Genomic DNA, 23,072 nt, shown 5'->3' on the forward strand with positions numbered 1-23,072 from the left:
TAAATACCACTGAATGTCTACACTCAGGTTCAGATTGGGTAAGATAGGTTTTGTCTATGCAGACTGTATTCAGAGGTGAAAACAACATGAAAACCAGAGCGCTGTCTTTGGGTGAAAAACAAGCAATTGTGAGTCTTAGAGAAGATGGAAAATCAATCAGAGCCATTGCAGAAACATTGGCCATAGCCAGTACAACCATTTGGAATGTCCTGAAGAAGAAGAAAACTACTGGTGTACTAAGTAACAGACGTCGAACAGGTAGACCAAGGAAAACATCAGCAGTTGATGACAGAAACATTGTGAGAGCTGTAAAGAAAGACCCTAAAACAACTGTTAGTGAGATCAGCAACAACCTCCAGATGGCAGGAGTGAAGGTATCACTATCTACTGTTCGCAGAAGACTTCATGAACAAAAGTACAAGGGCTACACCAGAAGATGCAAACCACTCATTAGCAAGAAGAATAGGAAGGCCAGGCTGGAATTTGCCAAAAAGTACAGAGATGAACCTCAAAAATTCTGGGACAAAGTTTTATGGACTGATGAGACAAAGATTAACTTTTACCAAAGTGATGGAAAGGCTAAAGTTTGGAGAAAGAAAGGAACTGCTCATGATCCCAAACACACAAGCTCATCTGTGAAACACGGTGGAGGTAATGTCATGGCTTGGGCTTGCATGGCTTCTTCTGGGACGGGCTCATTAATCTTCATTGAGGATGTAACACATGATGGCAGCAGCAAAATGAACTCGGAAGTCTACAGAAACATTTTGTCTGCCAATTTAAGGAAAGATGCAACCAAACTGATTGGCAGAGCCTTCATCATGCAGCAAGATAACGACCCAAAACACACTGCCAAAACAACAAAGGAGTTCATCAGGGGCAAGAAATGGAAGGTATTAGACTGGCCAAGTCAATCTCCTGACTTAAACCCTATAGAGCATGCATTTTACCTGCTTAAGAGGAGACTGAAGGGAGGAACCCCACAAAACAAACAACAACTGAAAGAGGCTGCAGTGAAAGCCTGGGAAAGCATAAAAAAGAAAGAATGCAAAAGTTTGGTGACGTCAATGGGTCACAGACTTGCTGCAGTTATTGAAAGCAAAGGATTTGCAACTAAATATTAAGTCTTATTCACTTAAATATGTTTTAAGTATATCTGTTCCAATACTTTTGATCACATGACAAATGGGTGGATTCAAACAAAATGTGATATTTTCTTAGTTGTGCATCAGATCCTGATGTAAATACCTGGAAATAAAAGCTGAAACGTTGATCTCTGGTCTCACGTTCATTATTTGATGTCAAGCCCAAATGTTTTCAGTCTACAGCAAAAATAAAGGAATTCGCCTCACTGTTCCAATACTTTTGGAGGGCACTGTAGATGTACAGTCTGTATGTGTGTTTATGTGTATTTATTTATACATAAACAAGGTTATGAAAACAACCCTAGGCAGGTTACAAACAGAAGTACAAAAACATGACAAAACACACACCACTCTGAAGGAAAGCTCACGCACAAGCACACACACAGACACACACACACACAGACACACACCAGTGTGTGCACTAAAATTAGGCAAGTTTGCCGCTCTTTAGAGAGACTTCAGGTCTCTCCTGAATGGCTGTCCACACTCGTAGCTTCAAACATCACACTGGCTGCTTCACTCTCCGAGTCCCTAAATTAACTCTAAATCCATTTACCAGCTCTTCCAACTTAAGCTCAGCGGTTTGGTCCTGGTCTGTGGCAGATTGTGATAATTAAGTTCCAGGTAATTACTGGAGAGCTAATGCATCTTAAATGGTTTCTAAATCAAGGGTAAAGATTTCTTTCAGACGCTGTTTTGCTAGCATGGATTGTGTGCTCCAGGCTTGGTCATTTTTGAGAGAATCTCTCGTCTTTCTAGTCTAGTTTGTCTTTCTGTCAGTCTTCTTAATATCTTATTTCTCACACGTTCTCTCTCTTTTCAACTCTAGCTACCTCCAGTCCTTTACCCCCAGCATCACCAGTGGGGAGGCCAAGAAGGTAGCTTCAGTCCTGACCTGGTCTTCCCCAGGGAACTTGGGCCTGGCCTGCTTTTATTCCCACTAATAGGACCAACTCAGGAGGTATCAACCCACAGTCACAGTCAACCTCAACCTATCTTTCTCCCCCAACCTCTCGTTTCCTCTCCTTTCTTTCTTAGCTTGCCATGTCACAAGAAATGCATTATCCAGAATGACCCTATTGTACTGTGCACATGATAATAAATCTCTTCGATTTTGACTTTTCTTCTCTCCTCTCCTTTCCTCTCTCCTGTTATCTTATTTCCTTTCCCCTCCTCTTTTTTTTGCTCTAATATCACTCCTTTTCTCCCTCCCGAAACATGAATGAACATGCATCTTCTGCTGCCTGAGGAGAAGAGGAGGAAGGGTGTTCTCTTCTCTCTGTACCCCCCACTAGAGCTCTCTCTCTCCCTCTCTCCCTCCCTCTTTCTCTATGTCTACCTCCATCTCTATATCTCCACCTTCCCTCTCCAACACACATAGTACAGTGGGGCTTAACTGATCCCGCCCTCTGAGTAGAACTCAGTCTCTGTGTCTGTCACAGTGTGTGGGGCTGCTGTCCCAGTGGGACTGAACTGGTCCTCAGAGCCACCGTTCTGCCTCCTCTCCTCCCCTCTCCTCTCCTCCCCTCTCCTCCCCTCTCCTCCCCTTTCATGTTGTTGGTTGTTGTTGCTGTCTTGCCGTGACATAGATACATGCAACATACATTTTCAAAGCTTTCTGTACCAACCCGTCAACTTAGACAACTGGGTGAGTTGTCTCGCCTTTGTTCTGGGCTGTGAGTGTGTGTGTGCGTGTGGGTGTGTGTGTGAGTTTGTGTGTGTGTGTGTGTGTACAGCAAGCAGAGCTTTGCAGTTGTACATTTATTGCTCCATCAGCTGCAGTGCATTGCCCACAACCTCACCTCTCTCTGAAGACTCTTTTAATTAGGCTCTAATTGCCTTATTAACTTTAGCCATCGACAAATGACAAAGAGGCTGAGAAAACAGGCTGGGCGAGAGGGGGGGGGGGGGGGGGGTCGGTTAGCAAGTGAAAGAGAAAGAGGAAAAAGGGGAAAATGAAAGATGGGAAACAGACAGAAAGTGGACTAAAGGAGTGAGAGAAAGCGAGAGGGAGAGTAACAGAGAGAGAGAAAAGATGAAGTCTGAAGGACGTGGAGAGGGGGAGACACAGGAAGGTGAGAGCAGGTAAAAGTGAGGCCAGCTCTTGTGGGGGAAAGATGTCAGCTGCTATAAAACATGAAGACAACATGGGGAAGCGTCTGTGAGCCCTGCTGCCTGGAGATTCTCTCTCTCTCTCTCTCTCTCTCTCACTGCTTGTCTCCCTCTCTCTCTCTTTGTCTCTGTCTCTTTGCATCTCTCCTCATCTCTCTCTCTCGCTGTCTCTCTCTCAGTGCATCCCTCCTTCTCTGTCTCACTGCATCTCTGTCTCACTGCATCTCTCCCTCCCTCTTTTCTTCTCTCCATCTTTTCACCTGCACCCTGAGCAAAACCATCACCCCATTCCGTTATCTCTCTAACTCTCCATTACTACCTCTCTAGCGCTCCATCTCTCTTTCTCTGTATCTACCTCTGTATCTACCTCTGTATCTACCTCTGTATCTACCTCTTTATCTCTTTACTTCTCCATCTCTGCATCTTTCCATCTCTCTACCTGCTGGCTGAACACCACTTGTCACTGTCAGCGTAGGTGTGTGCTAGTTACCCTGATAGGACTGGAAGGAGGAGTACAATGTTCTGGATCAAGGAACAGATTGTTCCTATCAATGTCTATTGAGTGTGTGCATTTGTTTGTGTGTTTGAGTTTTGTGTGTGAGCTTTTGTAGAGTGGAAGTCAAGAGGACGAGTGGCTTCTTCATTGTGAGTGTGGTGTGTGTGTGTGTGTGTGGGTGTGTGTGTGAGAGAGTGCTGTTGAGGGCTCCTGTCTGTCACCTCTGCACATGTTCCCCATTAGAGTGACAAACACAGACGGCATCTCATTTCCCCCCTCACAACAAGAAATGGAGGATGGCGAAGAGTGAGCGTGCTGATGAGGAAGCACATCTGTGGCTTATGAGGAACAGCGGCTGCTCAAACCAAGATGGCTGACATGCCTGACTGACTGGCACCTCCCTCCAAACAGAGGCCCGCAGTCAGACAGCAAACCCTCCAGATTGCAAGACAACACCGTCGGTTAGCAAAACGCTGATGGCGCATCACTCATCGATGAGGATGCGAGACGGCGTTTTGAAGTGTCCAGCAATGCGGGAGCTTCTAGTTGACAGGGTCTCCTGATGTCCACCCGTGCTATGCTGGGAATGTGTGGGTGTGTGTGTGGGTGTGTATACGAGGGAGTCATGGTCGGTCACCAGTGACTAAGCTGAGGCCCTCCAGCTCTCCAGCCTATCCATGTGTTGACCACAGGCAGCTCTGCAGCCGACGCCTCAAGGAGCAGCCTGTGTCAGACCATCGCTAAATATTGTTGAAAACATCTGACATACTGTACATATCTGGGCTTGACTTCTCGTGCCTATTGAAATTGGCTGTTTCTAAAACATTCCTTGCAAAAAACTAACGCAAATCATCTGAAATTGCAGTAGACAGTACCAAATCCAGAGGTCGATGAGTAAATAGAAGTTGACCTGGGTCTGTTCTCTCAGTCTATCAGTGAAGAGTAGAACTAGATCTGCTGACAGTTTTGATGGTGAACATTATAAGCAGTCAGATGTTTCCCCCTAGTGGACAAATGAAGGAATTGTATATTTCCTAGTAAGTGTATGATAGTTCAGCTCAAAACAACAAAGCTCAATTTTGACTCCTTGACAAAATTATGAATTCAGTATTTGCTGAATATACTGTATGTGACAAGGGCTGTGCAGAGGTTTTCAGCAACAGGGCCAATATACCACAGAGTTTTCAGTTTAGATTTTCTAAATTCTTTAAGAAAAGAGTCCTTAAGCTCCTGTTGCTTGTCCTCCACCCCGAGAAACGTAATCGAATATTACAACCCCTCTTATCCTCCCTTTTTTCTGAGGGATCAATGAGTTTGGTTAGCTTCTAACAACACCTCCTGATGTTGTTACGGGTGCCTCTCCACGCATAGGCTGTGAATCAGAAAGGCCAAATTAAATTTCTTAATTGGTTTCTGTGGGTAGACTAAAACAGATTTAAATTGATTACCGGTAATGACCTTTTGTGAGACAACGTTGCCTTCCACTGTTCAAGGAGGATTTAACGAAACCAATTAATTTGTTTCACTTCATTGTGTCCTCTTTTTCTCCTGCTCCCGCTCTCGCTCTCTTTCTCCTGTCTCATTTCATTAGTGGTTTGGTCCATGTTACTTTCTTTCACGTACTCTCTCTTTCTTTACTATATTTGTAGCTAAAAGCTTGTACCTCAAAATGTTGTCCAAACGTCAGAAAATACATTTACAATACATTACAACAGACACTTACAGATGCATATGGCGAGTGAAGCAGATAATCAGGAAAGGAACCCGAAAGGGCATATCTAACAATTTTACAGTGGCCATAAATAGTCAGTAGGTCTCTGATGGTCGACTAATCCACACATTAATAAATAAACATATTTGTCCCTCATTACTTACTGTTGAAATCATCTTAACCTTCGATTACACCAAACATTGAACCTTGCCTCACATAAATATTACATATGATACATAATCTTTATTTCTTATGTCATAAAAAATAAATTAAACACTGGTTTCAAAAGATACTAACGTTTGATTGAATTCAACATTTGCCACCCGCATGCCCGGTCATGACTAAGTGGGTATTTGTACTAGCCCCGGGTCTTTTGATCCAATTCCAAGTATATATTTGTACTCCAATTATTTAGCATAACTTATTCTTGAACTTATTTGAAAATATATATATATTTTGTAAAGAAAGTTTTGAAAAAACTGTTTTGAAAGGTTTTAATATTTTTCTCAAAACTTTTCACATCTGGACCTGATATCTGTCGACAGAATATGTGATCTCCCTGTTACATGGCTGAAAGTGTCTGACAAATGTCTGTCCTTGCTATGTATAACCTAAACTCTGTATAAGTCGAGACAACTATGATTGGCTGACATCTTCCCACAGCCTGCGCCTCGTCCATTAATTGTATACAGCGGACTAGTTTATCCCTTATTTCTTAGCGTGAGAAATTGTTGAAATGCTATTAACCAGAGTCGTTTCAAACATGAGTATCTGTACTTCTACTTGAGTGAAGGATATGTGTACTTTTGCCATCTTTGTGACTAAGAGACAACATCTGGTTCAGGTCTATGTTGTGGTAAACCTTCCGAATGTTACATCAACAAGAACCACACACACTGAATGTGTGCAGAATGCTTAGGTGCAGGAGGGTCTATAATAAAACAAGCAACACGGCAAAATGATTGAATGGAAAGAAAACGATTGGACCTTTCCAAAGGAAGCACTAACCAACTACCTGCAGATTTTAAATCTTATTCCAGATGTATAAATAATTAACATTGTAGCACATCAATTAATACATTAACATATTTGTTTCTCATACTTTTCAGAGCATCTTTACCTTCAGGTGCACCACACATTGAACGTTGTCTCACGAAAATATTACAAATGACACATTACATTTGTTTCTTATTTCATATATTTTCTATATACAATGATTTCGATACGACACACTTATATGTTGGATTTAATTCAATATTTGACCCCTGCATGCCCGGTCATGACTAGGATATTGCCGCTGTGTCTCTGTAAAGGAGGTCTGTCTGGATACCAGGTCCTTAACAATGGTTCCACAGTGTTCAGGACCCTGCTACCACTGTCTATCATCAGGGTTTTTTCCTTCATCAGTTCTGGGGGTAACTCCGATGACCACAGCAGACTTCATAATGCAGCTTGAGGTGGAGGGTGAGACAGACAGAGAGAGATATGTGACATTTAAAATTAGAAGATGAGAGATATAATACAGTTTGAGACTGATCAATAGAGAAAGAGATGTAGAAAAAAGGAAACATTAAGTGACATTACCGACTGTGAGGTTGGTTATTCTGAGGCATTTCTCTGCCTGCCATCACCAGTTCTGACGGACTGGAGGTTTGATCATAATCATGTGGAAGGAAAGGTGATCACAGCAGTTTACCTGGTCAACCAGGCTGCTAGTCACCTACCATGTCAGCGAACTGGTTTATGCCCATGGTGAATGTGGTCAGGCCTTTGTCATATAGGATGTTGTGCTCAGTCACCGTCTTCTTGGTCTTCAACCACAGCTGCTTCCTCCTGGCCTCCTCCTCAGCACTAGCATAGGTCTTCCCTGCGGGTTTAAGGGCTCTCTGAGTCAGCTTTACTCTTAAAAGGTACCATCAGGTATAGGCCTATGCATGCAGATTATTCAAACGTGGGCATGAGAGTGACGTGTCAATAGCATTGGTTTGAAGTGCACCTATTTGTTACTATAAAGTACCAAATTTTTGTTTCCACTCTTCAAACTCTCTGTCTAGATCGTCAGTGGATTGAAGGTTAGGCAGATGTTCTGGACAAGTCTCTGTCTCCATGTTCAATCTGACAGGGAAATAAAGAGATTAAGTTGTGAGCATTACAAAAAAGTCGGTAAAACTAAAACTAGTAAATTACTGTCTCAAAATACACTGTAATAAATGTGATTTAAAAGCCATTATCATTCTTTCGTATGCAGTAAATTATTGATTTACAAATGGTTTGTTGAAAGAACTGAATTCTAAATCAGGATACTGCGTAGACAAACTACGCTAGAACCCCGCCCATGTCAGCCGGGCGAAAGGGCGAAACGATTCTGTCAACACTGATCAACTGAAATCCGTTCTTATGACACGTTGAAACGTAGCTTTTATTTAGTTTAGACAAGTTTGGTGGATGAAAACGTCTTTGTTAATAGCAGTACCTATCCATTCTTAGCGCCTGTATTGTGTAATGGGAATGTAACAACAGGGATAGTTTACCTTTTTTCTCGGAGGTCTTTCGCACCGGTAACAGAGAGTCCACTGCGAAAAAACGCAGACCTTGCTCTTCGCTGAGTAATTGTATGTTGACGCAAACGTTATTTAAATAGACTAGTATAATCTAACTCAAAGCACATTTCCTGGTTACTGTTTTAGCCCCTCCTGTTTTAGCTCGTCATCATATTTCTGGTCAAGTCCCGTCCCCTTCTCTGAAGCCAGGTGTCTATACTGAAAACAACACCACAAATTAATTTAATGGGTGTTAAATATAAACCTATGGACCTTTCCAAAGGGAGCACTAACAAACTGCAGAAAATACATTTTATTCCAAATGTATAAATAATTCACATTGTTGCAGTCACAACAACCCTTTATTCTTAAGTTTATTAATTCAATTACAATGTATTCAACAAGACAGTTGCTTGGTTATCATTAAAGCCCATCCTAGCCATATCCCAGCTGAAAAGAAAGCGGTCATTGCTGTGAGAGCTTCTTAATGTAGCCTAAAAACTACAGAGTGCGCAGAGCTGAAATTGAATTAAGGTGTGTTATGCAGTGTGCTGTCCTGTGGTCAAAGTCTGGTCTTCTTATTCAACGCTTACGAAATAAGGTGAATTCAGCAGACCTCCCCAGGCAGCTGCAAAGAAAAAGACATAGATATAAAAATGCAGAAAGTGAGAGCGAGAGAAATCTTTGAGATTTGATTAATGCTGTACTATAGGAGATTGGTCTTGTCAGGAAAGATGACTTGTCAGGAAAGATGACCACAGCAGTTTGTCTGGTCAACCAGGCTGCTTGTCACCTACCATGTCAGAGAACTGGTTCATGCCCATGCTGTATGTGACCAGGCCTTTGTCATATAGGATGTTGTGCTCAGTCACCTTTGTTCTTCTATTTTGTGCCACACACACTCCCACACACACTATTTAAATTGTAAACTGTACCTCATCAAGCCGAGGTACTTCTTGAAAGGATGAGTCAACATGGGAGCTCATGACAGTCCTATAGAAAGTTGATAAAAGACACGCAGCAACAATTACGTATTTTTCGTTACTGACCACAGCAGATTGTCTGGTCAAACAGGCTGCTTGTCACCTACCATGTCAGAGAACTGGGTCATGCCCTGGGTGTAGGTCTCCAGGCCTTTGTCAGATCGGATGTTGTGCTCACTCACCATCTTTTTGGTCTCAACCACAGCTGCTTCCTCCTGGCCTGCTCCTCAGCACTAGCGTAGGTCTTCCCTGCGGGTTTAAGGGCCCTCTGAGTCAGCTTTACTCTTAAAAAAAAAAAGGTACCATCAGGTATTTGTATTGAGATTATTCAAACATGGGCATGACGGTGACATGATTCAATAGTACGGGTTTGAAGTGCAGCTATTTGTTACTATACAGAAGGTTTTAGTACCAAATTTTTACCAAACTCTCTGTCTAGTTTGTCCGTGGAGGGAAGTGTGGTTGTGTCAGTGTCCGGCTCAGATGTTTTCCGTGAGCAAATACAGTTCTAAAAGTCAAATTAGCACAGTACAAGTGGGTAACAGTTACATTTGTATGGAGAGAACAAAAGTTACAGAAAGAATTAAAAAATAAAATTAAGAACAAGAGAGAAAGAAAGTGCAAGGGTTCATTTATTCACGTTTATATCAGAAAAAGATGATGGATTAATGGATGGCTGGATGAAAGTGTTATATAGGTAAGGCCATACCTTTCCAACAAGTATTGTGGGCTGTCAGGCAGAGAGAACCTAGAATGTTTTGTTAGACAAGGTTTTTTAGTTCTATAATATTTTGGTTTGTTGTGGGTGTTCTTCTGTTTTGTGCCACACACACATATTTAAATTGTAAACTGTATCTCATCAAGCCGAGGTACTGCTTGAAGGGGGTTGAGTCCCTTTGGGATCTTAGGACTTTCCTATTCACCTTATTCTTGAAGTCACGATGGGAGCGGCCATCCGCGTATTCTCATTTCCGGTTTACTTTCCGCTTTATAACGGTACTAAAAGAGAATGTCTTAAACAGGCTCTGGTACTAATTTAAGGCTAATAGAGATGCCCAGTGTCAACTGTGCAGTTCGTGGCTGCCATAACAGCTGGAAAAAACAGAATCAGACCCTGTATTGTCATTGTTTTGACCATGGAAAGAAGAGGTCAGAGTGTTGTGGGCCGACATTTACTTTGCACCGATTTCCAGTGTTGTATTGTAACGAAGTAGAAATACTTTATTACTGTACTTAAGTCGTTTTTTGGGATATATGTACTTTACTTTAGTATCTGTACTTTACTTTTTGCCCATAACATGCTAGCATTCTGCTAACGAATGCTGATAAGCATAAGCAACATTAGCAAAAACATTAGCCAGCCAAAACTCTTTCTAGCATGTGTATTGACAGGGAGAGCCTAACCTGTCAGCTGTGTTGTCGATGCCTCGAGAGAAAAGTGGAAGTAACCAGAGCTTGCCGTCAAGCAGTAGCTCTGGTCGTACGATGTGTATGACGTCAATGACATTTTCAAAGGCTTTTTAGAACGGAAAGGCGACTTAAAAAAAAAACATTTGCCTCCCATTTCGAATTCAGAATTTAAAATGCTCTGACATTTTGGTTCTGCTTTGGATACCAAGCGGGATCTCTGGTCGTAGTCAGTCCAAATCAGAGAAGTTGAGGCCCATTGTGTAGGATTCCAGTCCATTATCAGCTCGCTTGTTGTGTTCCTCAATCATTTTCTTGTTGACCAACCAGATAGACTTCCGTCTGGACTCCTCCTCTGCTGATGCATACCTCTTCCCTGTAAAGAGCACAGCTGGGGGGCTATTTATGGCGTGAAATTAGTGCCAGAAAAGCGAGCTCTGTAAAAACGATTTGTAACTTGCAAAAAAGATTTGTGTCTCTGTAGAAAATGATTTGTGTACTTGCAAAAAAAAGTTTTGTGTCTCCGTAGAAGAAAAAAATTTGTGTACTTCGACGAAAAATCGACGAAAGACGAAAATGTCCAATGATACTAGACACAGAAATGGCTATATTTGATTGGCTTAGATGGTTTTGGGAGCAGTGTTCCCGCCTTCTTCTACGGAGACAAAACTTTTTTTTACAAGTAGGCTACACAAATCTTTTTCTTCTACGGAGACACAATTTTTTTTTACAAGTAGGGCCTACACAAATCTTTTTCTTCTACGGAGACACAAAACTTTTTTTTTACAAGTACACATATCTTTTTCTTCTACGGAGACACAACTTTTTTTGCAAGTACACGAATCATTTTCTACAGAGACACAAATCTTTTTTGCAAGTTACAAATCGTTTTTACAGGGCTCGCTCTCTTGGCACTATTTTCACGCCATATGTGGATGTATCACACTGACTTCTTGAAGTCAATGTGAGTAAACGTTGTGTTGTTAGCGAAAGCCCAATTGCATTAAAAAAAAATTATACCCTACCTTGGATTTTAGCCTGATAATTCGGAAATCCTCTCAGATTGGCAGTAGGATTGGAATTAAATGCGTTATTTTTAGTGCTGTCAAACGATTAAAATATTTAATCGCGATTAATCGCATTAATGTCATAGTTAACTTGCGATTAATCACAATTAATCGCACATTTCTATTTCTATCTATTCTAAATGTCCCTTGATTTCTTTTTGTCCCATTCTTTTTTCAAATTTTAATGCTCTTATCAACATGGAAAAGTGGTTCGGATTGGTTCGTGCAAATATTTTTTGTTATTGAAAACAACATTGCAATCGCCTGGCTTTGACGAGGGGGCGGAGAATTTGCATCCTCTGTGTGCTTGGCCATCAAGTGGTATTTCAGACTGGACGTGCTGCAATGATAGCTCATTTTACAACGACAAAACACACAGATCACTTTGGTCTTGTCAATGGAACCATTTGGCAACTTTTTAAAAGTAAACTTTCCATTCAGAATCTTATTGGCATCCATTTCGGCGTCTCGCGCTCGCCATCCACTCAAAACGTAAAGTTAACCTACTACCAGAGAATGTCTCATATCCGTAAACGGGCTCTGCTACTACGCTTTAGCCGGATCGCAAGCCAAACAAGTGTGTGGCGTGCCTGTTGTTTTGTGTCCGGTCTAGCTAGATCCGATAGTTTTTCTAACTTCGGTAGTTGTTGCAACAGCATGTGAAAAAAAAAGTTTGCTAGGCCAAAAAGAGCGTTAATCGCACGATAAAAAAATTGACGCCGTTAATTTGGGTTTGCGTTAACGCCGTTAATAACGCGTTAAACTGACAGCACTAGTTATTTTTTATTCTAACTTCGAGTGCTCGTAATGCATGAACATTCTCTGAAAACTCAAGCAGTAGCCTACTGTAGCCTCCTACGATATGTAGCCCCTCCTACGATTAACCGCGTGAGGTTATCAAAACATCTTTGTGCCTTGAGTAAGCATATGAGGGACCGTTTAGGAAATAATTCAGAATGTCCTTACTCAGTCTAAATTATTTCAGACTGTGTACGAAAACTCTTATTACAAGTAGTGTAGGCTACTTAAAAAAGAGGGGGGTACAGGATCTTTGTTCGGTTCTGCAGTTCTAAGGGCTCATGTGAATCTCTGACATTGCTTGTAAAAAAGAGTATACAAATACAATTTGATGAGATTATGACAAAGGCAACATTGCATTTAAGTTAAAAAAAGGGCATTATGGAAGTGTAACGACAAACAAGGTTTTGTTCCAAATGTTGAAATCATATTTTACACATCAACATGCATATATATTTTATTAAAATTTCACATCCAAACATTGACCAGCACATTGAACGATCAGTGTGTTTACAACATGACACAATGGGCCAAGCTAGTTCCCAAATGTTTCACACAACAAAGTCAGGCTTCTTGTTAGGATGAGGAAGGATGACGTGGAGGGTGCTCCATGTAATGCTCCAGAAAGATACAGGGGAATAATAGATAAGAAGAGAGCAAGGGATGGTGAGAGAAAGACAGGAAGATAGAGAGCGTGGAAGAGAGCAAGACAGAAAGTGAGAGTGTTTATATTGCCATCTAAGGGACAAAATGGATGGAGGGATCAGAGTGGAGATAAGTGGGCCATGATCATGCCTATTCATGTGAACGGAATGGATGGTTGTTCAGGTGGTGTGGGAAAAGGTCCTCCTTTCAGAAAAAAACAGTTGATCAAACACAATATTAGCAGGCAACAGTTCTATCATGACTGTTAGAACAAGATGTACTGTGGATGTATGGATTAAAGAGCTTTTATAAGTGGGTAAGGCCATACCTTTTCGTCATATCGTATGGGATCAGGTGTTGGGGGCTCAGGTGTTGTGGGCTGTTAGACAGGGCAAGCACACACAAAAATGTTTTGTCACAAAAGGTTATTAGTGTTATGATCATAAATATGTTTAAAATAGATACACAATCTGGTTTGTATTGATTTCAAAGGTTTTGCATCTATTTTTTATCATTTGTTTGTGGTTTGTGTGATGTATGGTTATAGGGAGTGTGTGAAGGAGAGTGAGTGGATCATACCATCTCGGATGGGGGTGTGTGAGCATCTTCCAGAAACTGTGGAAGAAAAGCAGGGATAATCAGGTACAACTCAAACACCAATGTGACGAGAACCCTGTCATATGTTTGACTTGATTTCCCTGATGAAATTCTGGCTGTTTGCCAGAGGTCACATTAAAGGTGGGTTCATCATATTGTACACCGTTCAATCTAAGTAGTATTTTTATTTCTAACAGACTGGTGTGATCATAACATTGCAGGAAGACAGAGAGCAACTGGGAGAATGAAAGAAAGAGAAGGTGAGGGTGAGTCTATCAAGCCAGCAAGTGAAAATGGATGGATAGATGGAAATGTAGGTAAGTGGGCCATGGTCCTACCTTTTCATGTGAATGGAATGGATGGTTGTTCAGGTGGTGTGGGAAAAGGTGCTCCTTTCAGAAAAAAACAGTTGATCATACACAATATTAGCAGGCAACAGTTCTACTTCGATGAAGAGAAAGCAAAGGGGGTTTCTTTAATCATGACTGTGTTAGAACAAGATGTGCTGTGGATGTATGGATTAAAGAGCTTTTATAAGTGGGTAAGGCCATACCTTCTCGTCATATCGTATGGGATCAGGTGTTGCGGGCTCAGGTGTTGTGGGCTGTTAGACAGGGCAGGCACACACAAAAATGTTTTGTCACAAAAGGTTATTAGTGTTATGATCATAAATATGTTTAGAATAGATATGCAATCTGGTTTGTATTGATTTCAAAGGTTTCGCATCTATTTTGTATAAATTTTTTGATGTATAATTTTAGGGCGGGGGTAGGTAGGCTACTCAATAGGCGGACTCCGGTCCGGATCCACACCCGGACCCAATACAATTTGGACCAAAAACAAAATCAACATTCTAATTTAGTCATGATCCAAGCTAGTTTTCATTGGTGCGTGATTACGCGCTATAGCCTATAATTTGTTAGCCTGGCTCTGCCCTCCTACGTACTTCAACTCAATTTAAATTTAGCTTCTGTACTAGGTCTGGGAATTCAGCACATAAGTCGGTTTTCTCAAATCAACTTTTTGTTGGGCCAATCAGCGAAAGGCGGGATTGGCTGAGAACGATGACGTTGATGCCGTGCGCTAGTTTGAGTTGTAGTTCAGTAATGGCGGCGGAGAAAGATGCGAGCGAAGCCATTCGGTCTGTTGTGGCGACGCTGCCGAATATCCAAAAGTTAAAGCCGGAGCAAGAACAATCTTTGCTAAGTTTTGTTGGTGGCCATGATGTTGTGGCCACCAACAAAACTAGCCCATTTGATTTTCCAGCTACGGCAGCTAGCTCCTTCGCAGTAGTGGTGAAGGAGTTGGCAAAGGCGAAACGTAGCGATTGGTTATGGCAGATCAGAGTGGCTCTGGGCAGATCCAATAGTTTTAAACTTCAGCAGAGTACCCGCTTTCAAGGAAGTTGACGCTTGGATCCCAGACCCTCTGTGTAAAAATGAAATGTAAGAGTGTCTGGTTAGGACCAGGGATAATATTTTGTTCCTACTAGATGTGGTTTCTATCGTCCATGTCCAATCCCAAGGTCCATTCAGGAGCTGTTATAACTAATCACCATGACAACTCACTCACTCAACGTTGGCCACAACCTCTGTGGGTCACGCAAGTTGTGTGTGTCATTCGCAGCAACCCAGGCTAATCGATTTGCTAACGGTACCTGTTTCTTCCTAGCGAAAATCAGGGCGTGCTCTAAGCACGACAAAAGGCGAAAGGTTTATTCCGAAAATTGCGATGTGTGCAAGGAGACGGTTGCCCTTGTTAAAATTGGTCATGTGAAATGTCACTATGACACAAAGCATGGACACTTTGAACAAAATTAACCCCAGAACTCTGAGGTAAGGGCCAGAAAGATAAACCATCACTGTTCCGGACCCTGGAATGAATGGAAATTTGGTGAGTGGACCCTTTTGGGTTTCTAATTGAGTACCCCTGTTTTAGGGAGTGTGTGAAGGAGAGTGAGTGGATCATACTATCTCGGATGGGGGTGGGTGAGCATCTTCCGGAAGCTGTGGAAAAAAAGCGGGGATAATCAGGTACAACTCAAACACCAATGTGACGAGAACCCTGTCATATGTTTGACTTGATTCCCCTGATAAAGTTCTGGCTATGGGTCACATTAGAGGGTAGTTATAAAGTGCATCTCAAAATTTATAATAGACAAGAATGATCGCGACATAAACTTTTTGTTCAAATTGAGGTGGATCGTACCATGCGGTGCGGGGGTGGATGACGGGGCCTCTGCCTATTTGGCTGTTTGTCAAAATGGAAACATTGAGAATAGCAAAACATTCAGACATTACGGGCACTTCAGAGGCACTTATCAAGTAATTCAAACACAAAATAACTAACGCTCAAGCAAGAGTTTAGCTTTGGATTCATGAACCAATGAGTGCAGGATATCGGTTCAGACCTTATTGCCAGTTGGCCATCGGGGAGGTGCTATTCTTGACCTTCTTACACGTATTAGACTCTATACATACATATTGAAACAGGAAGTGACATTAATACTGTATGACATCTCACATAAATATACACACATACAGGAAACTGAGGATAACCTTTACCAGCTGTTTGTTAAGCGGACTGGAAGAGGCTCCTTGAGGTGGCTTGAGACCCATCGGGATCTCCTTACTCTCCTATAGAAAGTAAGAAAAACACAGACACTCAGGAAAATTAAAACATCTTCAGTAGTGTTCATCTTAGAAGAATTTGGAAGCATGAATATTCTTCTTTTTTTTTTTAAGGAAAACCTGCTTGTATATCTGTGAAAGTTGTGGAACCAACGATCTTGTTTACCAAATCAGAGAAGAAGTTGAGGCCCATTGTGTAGGATTCCAGTCCATTATCAGCTCGCTTGTTGTGTTCCTCAATCATTTTCTTGTTGACCAACCAGATAGACTTCCGTCTGGACTCCTCCTCTGCTGATGTATAACTCTTCCCTGTAAAGAGCACAGCTGGTCTGAATGAACATCTAAGACTTTCAAATATGGTTTCTGCCTTACAGGTATTACTGGAAGGTGAATTGATGACATGGTACCTGAATTTCATTGCCGATATAATTGCCTCATTTTCAGATTTTGAAATTGTAAAAGTTCACGTGAAAGAATAGTACTCATCAGCCAATTTTTTTACTCTAAATGTTATACTGAATCAGGAGTGTTGAGAGCATCTCACCAAACTGAGTCTTCCAGGCCTCAAACCCATTGTCTACATCCGCCCCACCATCATTGGCTACTGGTTTGGAGACGACAAATGCCACAGAAAGAACCAGGACCACCAGGAGCACCACAGACTGCATCCTGGAGAGACAGAGACATTTCACACAAAGCCTGCCTACTCATCATCTATCGACTAGCTATCTCTGCAGCTATACACCCTCACCTATCTACCCTATACCTACTCCTTCTGCCCTACACCTGTACACACCCACCTATCTACCTATATCTAGCCCCCTGCACCTACACACCCTCACTTATCTTCCCTATATATACCCCTGAAACTGTCTACTCTAACCTGTCTACCCCTGAACCTGTAAACTCTCAGCTATCAACTCTATATAACAACCACTGCACCTGTTCACACAATATGTAATTCATCACATATACACCCTCACTTACTGTATCTACCCCTGAATCTATATACCAACCACCAACCTACGGTATGTACCACTACCCCTGTCTACTGTAGAGTTATATGGGTATTGTATCCATGGGTATTTACATTTTGCTCTACCTCGGTCCCTCCTGTCTCTCCTCTAAACAATCACAGATGCACTAAAAAGGCATACCATACCTTGCTCTCCAAATGGAACTGAAGCAGTATGTGAAGATGATGACCAGTGAGTGAATATGATGGTTCACAATGGTTCTCCTGTTCTTATAGTTCTCAGTCACACCCACATATTCTACAATTCGAAATTCTAGTGAAATTAATTATATAAGGGTTTATGTTTGCCAAATACTGGATATTTACCATCCATAAATATGTACCAAATGTCTGTTTGATTTTGTGCTCGTAACTCACTCATTGACAGTGCACAGGAGTACAAAGGTATAGGGAAAACATGACCTGGATTTCAGGAGAAATAGGTTTCGTTAATGTATAGTGTAAGTCAAGTCGAATGGATTTGGGAAATGGACCGGCCGGGATTTTTTCGGAGCTGGAAAGAAAGACGTACTAGCAGTCACATGGATATTGCCCGCATAATCATACAGTATACGTGTCCCCCTGTCCCCCCATAGAATTACGCCTATGTACAAAACGTTTATCATCAATTCATAATCAGTCAAGTAGTAAGTGTATCTGTATGTTACTACAATAGCATTGTGTGTTTATAGGCATCGTGTTCCTCTCAGGTCCTGCCAAGGTACTTTTCCAGATCCTAGAGGTGACATATGGTTTGTTGACAGACATGAAAGACTGAGCCTGGTTAAACAAGGGAATGGCTTTCATTGAATAGGCGAGGCCCAAGACATAGTACAATCAATCCACTAAGCACACACTTTCTGTAACCTTACTTTTAAATCCTCTTCTATTTCAGTTTAAGCACACCACGCAGATGAACTGTCTACAATATGTATCGGACAATCATTCAACAGCCAGCATGTGCACAAAACGACACGTTTTTCTAAAGTTTTACATCTCTGCATTTAATTCCATTCATGAAGTTTACAGTACAGTTTGGGTGCCCATATGGCTTTAAGTGCATACATGTCTACTGGAGGTATGGAGAAGGGACTAGGAAGACTGCCTACTTACATGAATTAGTCCGCTATAAATTTCTATGAAATTACATTGAATTATTTATTTAATCTTCTCCTCCATGGATCTTACGTAGTGGTGCTCCTGAATCATCTGCGAAGGCAACATTATACACGTATGTAGTCAGTACAGGGGCGTTTTATTTGTCTTCATGTCTAAAGAGCTGCCTCTTTTGGAGCTCCACTGGTTTCCCTGCAGAATTCACCTGCATTTTTCCAGACTTCCCCTCAGACCAGAGGGTAACTGGCTGCGGTGGCAATGCCACACTGGTTCTGCTTGTTCCTGGTCATCATGATGTAGCCCTTGGATCCCCAACTCAAGCCCCAGCTAGACACCACCCAAAGCAAAGACATATTACAACTTAGTGAGACCTTTCAAGAGAGATAGAAAAATAGTTGTCAATCCATTGTTGGAAACATCAGCATTTTAAAATGGGTCTCTTGACTTGTGTGTGTGTTTGTGTATGTGTGTGTTACCTGTTCTTCACCATCCAGTAGTCCTGTCCGTTGTCAGTGCCATAGCCCACAGCCAGAACACCATGGTCCAGCTCAGAGCTGCTGCAGTCAGGCTCATCATACACACCTGGGAGAGGAGCCAACAACCAACCACTAAGTGTCAACCAAACACACAGCACCAACACTACTACCTTGTCCCCAAACAAACAGCACCAACACTACTACCTTGTCCCCAAACACACAGCACCAACACTACTACCTCAGTGTTTCCTCTATGTTGATTTTGCCGCCACGGCTAAATTTATGCCGCCACGGTATCAGAAATAGGGCTGTACAACAGGCTGTCTATCAGCAGTGGTTGTTAGAGGTCATGTCGGAGAACAGCACGGACATGCGCTGCACACCGCAGTTACATTTACATTACGTTTAAAACATTTCATTTAGCATATACTCTTATCCAGACTGACTTACAGTAAGTACAGGGACATTCCCCGAGGAAAGTAGGGTGAAGTGCCTTGCCCAAGGACACACAACGAGAATTGAACCAGCAACCTTCTAATTACTAGCCCGATTCCCTAACCGCTCAGCCACCTTACTCCCACAGTTGAGATTGTGTGTGTGCGTCCTTGAGAACTGTAAGGCATATAACTTATGTTGTCAGTTCATTTAAGCCTGTTCTTGTTTTAGTCTATAGTTCTTGCAAATTAAGTTAACTTGTGATTTTCGTTGTTTGTATTTTTCCCCTGCTATCTAAATTGCACGTCTATTGATTTGATAGCGATTGCTGAATGCCCTTATTCACGTTTGTATTTTAGGTGTATTATTATGCTGAAGTAGTTTTATTTGGTTTTATTGTTATTATTTGCTACAGAATGCTTAACCTGTCAATATCAAATGAAGCAGACAGTGTACATGCTTTCGAGTACCTTAATTGATAGGCTAGGCTGACCATTTACAATAAGTTGTTACGTCAATTATTAATTGCCAGCATTTATGCCATTTAGAACATAGCCTACTTTATGAGTGGAAGGTGTCTTTAAGTAGCCTAACCTTATTGCTTTAGGGGAAATAGGACGAAAAGATTACATTAGCTATCAGACTATAATATTAACCTTCTCTGAAATATAGGGTTAGGGTTAGAACTTTGTTTGTTGTACAAGGTACAGTGTTGTCTTAGAGGAAACACAGCACCAACACATTGTTGGTGCAGTATATGGTATTTGTCCACAACCACACACAAATACCATATACTGACAAAACTACTGCTTCAATCAAAGTTTGTTAATGTCTAAGGGACACTGTGCATGTGACTAATTTATGAATTGAACATTATGGGGTGTTCACATCAGTTAATCTGATCTTTTCAGACGACATGGCAAAGTCATGTACTTTGACACACATTTGCTTGTGCTAGAGGTCACTTCAATCTGATAACCCAGTTACTGTATCTGTATCTCTAACCTGATTCGTAAAGCTGGAAGGAGGAGTGTCCTGCGTCAATGGCAACAGACACAGGTCCAATGGTAGCCACAGCTTCCTGTAGGGCGCTCTCGTCACCGGATGTAATGTCCACAAAGCCAGTGCAGGTAGCACCAATGCTTTCGGGCTTGTAACGGCACTGGCCATCCTGGGTGTGGAAGAGTTCATGTTTGTTCAACTATTAAGTGGATGGTGTGTTTTGTGTAATTTTTTATTTAACAGAATATCACAATCTAATCCTTCTGTAAGTGTGTATGGGAATATTATTAAATCAAGTGTTTGGAGTACGATGTGGAGAGTTTAGGTGCAGAGGTGTATCACCAAAGCTATCCACTAGATGTCTGTATTGTGCTGCGTCAACGAAACTTCAATTAACTTAACACTGGAGTCTGGTCCTGCACACTGTTTCGTGTGTGTCTATGATTGAATGAGGAGTGTGCGTGTCTGTGTGTGTTTCCACCACCCACCTCAGCCTCGTAGGGGTATGAATCTTCAGTGTCCAGGCCTCCGTTGGCCTTGATGTACTGGAAGGCCTGGTCCATGAGGCCGCCCATGCAACCCATGTTTCCATAACTACCGGAACAGTCCACCAGCTGCTGCTCGCTGAGAGACACCAGCTTCTGGGTCTTCCTGTAAGTCTGTCCCTCCAAGGAGCCCGTCTGAGAGGGAGAAATAGAAAAAGGGAAAGAGTGAAAGAGAGATAGGGAATTGGCCAATGGGTGAACAAGTGGGAAAGGTAAGATATACATAAATATACAGTAAATAACATACCATACACAATATAATGTATTTATGTATGAAGGAAGCCTTTTCACCTTGCCCCTCCTTCACCCAAACCCTACAGTGGTTCTTCCCTCCATCCATTCCTACCCCTCTCACACCTTGCTGAGGGCCCCACACTGCTCCTCTTTCATTCCCTTCCACCTCCTAGCCATCTCATATCTTCATCCATTTCCTTCCCTCCCTCCCTCAATCAACGTCTTACCGTGCTGAAAGCCCAGCACGAGCCACAGTCTTTCTGGTCCTTGACATCGGTCACGTAGCCCTTGTCCCTCCAGTCCACAGAGTTGGGCAGCTCAGCGTCGCCCCCTGCATGTGGGAGGAAGGTGGAGCCTCTGCGTGGGGCGGAGGAGTTGAAGGAGCCCAGGCAGCCCTGGGAGATGAGACGTCTGTACTCCTCGTTTTCCTGGAAGGGTACAATCAGTGTTTGAACCACAGAGCATCATCAGACAAAAATGACCCAAAAAATCCTCAGTGAGAAGATGAGATTTCATGCATTGAGAGCTCAGATCCAAATATGTTTCATACACCTACAAAGATAAACAAGTTAAATTATTACATTTGTTTGGCTCTACTGAGTACAACCCACCATGTCAGCAAAGAAGGTCATGCCCAGATAATAGGACTTAATGCCCTGGTCTGCCAGCATATTGTGGACCAGCACCAGCTTGCGGTTGGAGATCCAGGTGAGCCTCCGCTGGGCCTCCTCTGCTGGGGAGGTATATATCTTTCCTTGACACACACAAACACACACACAAACAAAATCAACTGTCAGAAGACCAGCTTGTTACATTCTAAGATCAGTTTATATAATTTAACTTCTGAAATCAGCAGTGAAACGAGGCTGTATGTCCTCCAGCTGGACCAGGTGTAGGTCTGGTCTTTTATACCTCTATCCATAACTGGTTAGCAATATTCAAAACAAGAGTGCGTTTTAATGGTTTTTTATTTCAGGTAAAACAGAGCATTGGATGTAGCAGTTATGTAAAGATCATGATTTAGCGGCAGGAGGTTCCCCAGTGTTTAGTGAATCAAGATTTAAATCACAACACTGTGGCTGTCTGAGGCACACCACAAAATCTGCTGTTCTTCTGCCAATACATTTAATCATTTAGCAGACGCTCTCATCCAAAGCGACTTATAAGTACAGGGACATTCCCCCTGAAGCAAGTAGGGTGAAGTGCCTTGCCCAAGGACACAACATCATTTGGCACGGCTGGAAATCGAACTGGCAACCTTCAGATTACTAGCCCGACTCCCTCACCGCTCAGCCATCTGACTCCCTACAAAGACAATATTGTTGCAAGAGAATAATAAACTGGGTGAAAGATGAAGAGGTCTGTCCTTAAGAGACCCATAGAGATAAGGAGTGGAGGAGTGTGTGAGACGGCAGGTCTCTTACCATACTTCAGCGTCCAGGTGTGGAACTCCAGGTCCTCCAAAGAGAGACTGGCAGCACTCACCGCCACCAGAACGGCAGCAACAACAACCAACAGCTTCATTCTGGTGGAGGCAGGAGAGGAGGCAAAAATGGTTGACAGAGATAAGAGGGTAAAAGGGTTTGAGATTTGAAAGTCTCCCTAATTGTCTTTCTTGATTTTCTCACAGGCGATTACTTTTAAGATTCAATAGTTCAATGTTTAATTCTAGCTCTTTGATTATAACTATTTCTCTTTCTCCTCATTTCTCAATCAAGGTTTTGTTGTCACTCGACATCTGAAAGTTACAGGAAATTACTAAGTGTGTATGTGTGTCTTCATGTATATGAATGTGTAGTGAGTGTGAAGTCTGGCTGCTGCTTACCTTTCTGTTTGTGGTGGAAGTTGAGGTAACACGTCTAGAAACCACCTGCAATGGATAGAGATTTTGTCTGGGTGCTGCTCTTATATATACAGATACACACTTATATCGCAGTGTGTCAGGTGCTCGACGGTCTGTCGGTCATAAACATTGGCATGAGGAAGACTGGAGAATGGAAGGAGGAAACAGAGAGAGAGAGAGAGAGAGAGAGAGAGAGAGAGAGAGAGAGAGAGAGAGAGAGAGAGAGAGAGAGAGAGAGAGAGAGAGAGAGAGAGAGAGAGAGAGAGAGAGAGAGA

At 42.2% G+C, this 23,072-nt stretch overlaps 2 protein-coding genes and 1 long non-coding RNA gene across 4 annotated transcripts; all 3 read right to left on the reverse strand.

The window, feature by feature from the left end:
• Positions 1 to 5,784: 5,784 nt before the first annotated feature.
• LOC124489317 lies at positions 5,785 to 17,534 on the reverse strand. Its single transcript, XM_047051974.1, has 18 exons — positions 17,525 to 17,534; positions 17,294 to 17,420; positions 16,676 to 16,800; positions 16,298 to 16,440; positions 16,066 to 16,137; positions 15,912 to 15,971; positions 15,710 to 15,751; positions 15,472 to 15,507; positions 14,055 to 14,105; positions 13,840 to 13,893; positions 13,484 to 13,519; positions 13,233 to 13,283; positions 13,065 to 13,108; positions 10,631 to 10,793; positions 7,997 to 8,116; positions 7,482 to 7,581; positions 7,189 to 7,331; positions 5,785 to 6,915 (listed from the first exon to the last, which is right to left on the reverse strand). Exons 1-18 carry the CDS (start codon positions 17,526 to 17,528, stop codon positions 6,868 to 6,870), a joined length of 1,419 nt encoding a protein of 472 aa, XP_046907930.1. The 5' UTR covers positions 17,529 to 17,534; the 3' UTR covers positions 5,785 to 6,867.
• Positions 8,423 to 10,417, reverse strand: LOC124466405. 2 transcript variants are annotated; one of them, XR_006955938.1, is made up of 5 exons: positions 10,392 to 10,417; positions 9,400 to 9,495; positions 9,170 to 9,271; positions 8,940 to 8,997; positions 8,423 to 8,632 (listed from the first exon to the last, which is right to left on the reverse strand). It is a non-coding gene; the product is annotated as an uncharacterized LOC124466405 (long non-coding RNA). The 2 variants fall into 2 exon arrangements; XR_006955937.1 differs by having other exon boundaries at positions 9,400 to 10,411.
• Positions 17,535 to 18,129: 595 nt separating the features above from the next.
• Positions 18,130 to 22,887, reverse strand: LOC124464888 (procathepsin L-like). Its single transcript, XM_047016796.1, has 9 exons — positions 22,780 to 22,887; positions 22,379 to 22,479; positions 21,566 to 21,708; positions 21,182 to 21,382; positions 20,664 to 20,855; positions 20,179 to 20,344; positions 18,739 to 18,844; positions 18,468 to 18,589; positions 18,130 to 18,355 (listed from the first exon to the last, which is right to left on the reverse strand). Exons 2-8 carry the CDS (start codon positions 22,476 to 22,478, stop codon positions 18,490 to 18,492), a joined length of 1,008 nt encoding a protein of 335 aa, XP_046872752.1. The 5' UTR covers position 22,479; positions 22,780 to 22,887; the 3' UTR covers positions 18,130 to 18,355; positions 18,468 to 18,489.
• Positions 22,888 to 23,072: the final 185 nt, after the last annotated feature.

Source organism: Hypomesus transpacificus, chromosome 3 (genome assembly GCF_021917145.1).
Source record: "Hypomesus transpacificus isolate Combined female chromosome 3, fHypTra1, whole genome shotgun sequence".
Taxonomy (NCBI): Eukaryota; Metazoa; Chordata; class Actinopteri; order Osmeriformes; family Osmeridae; genus Hypomesus; species Hypomesus transpacificus.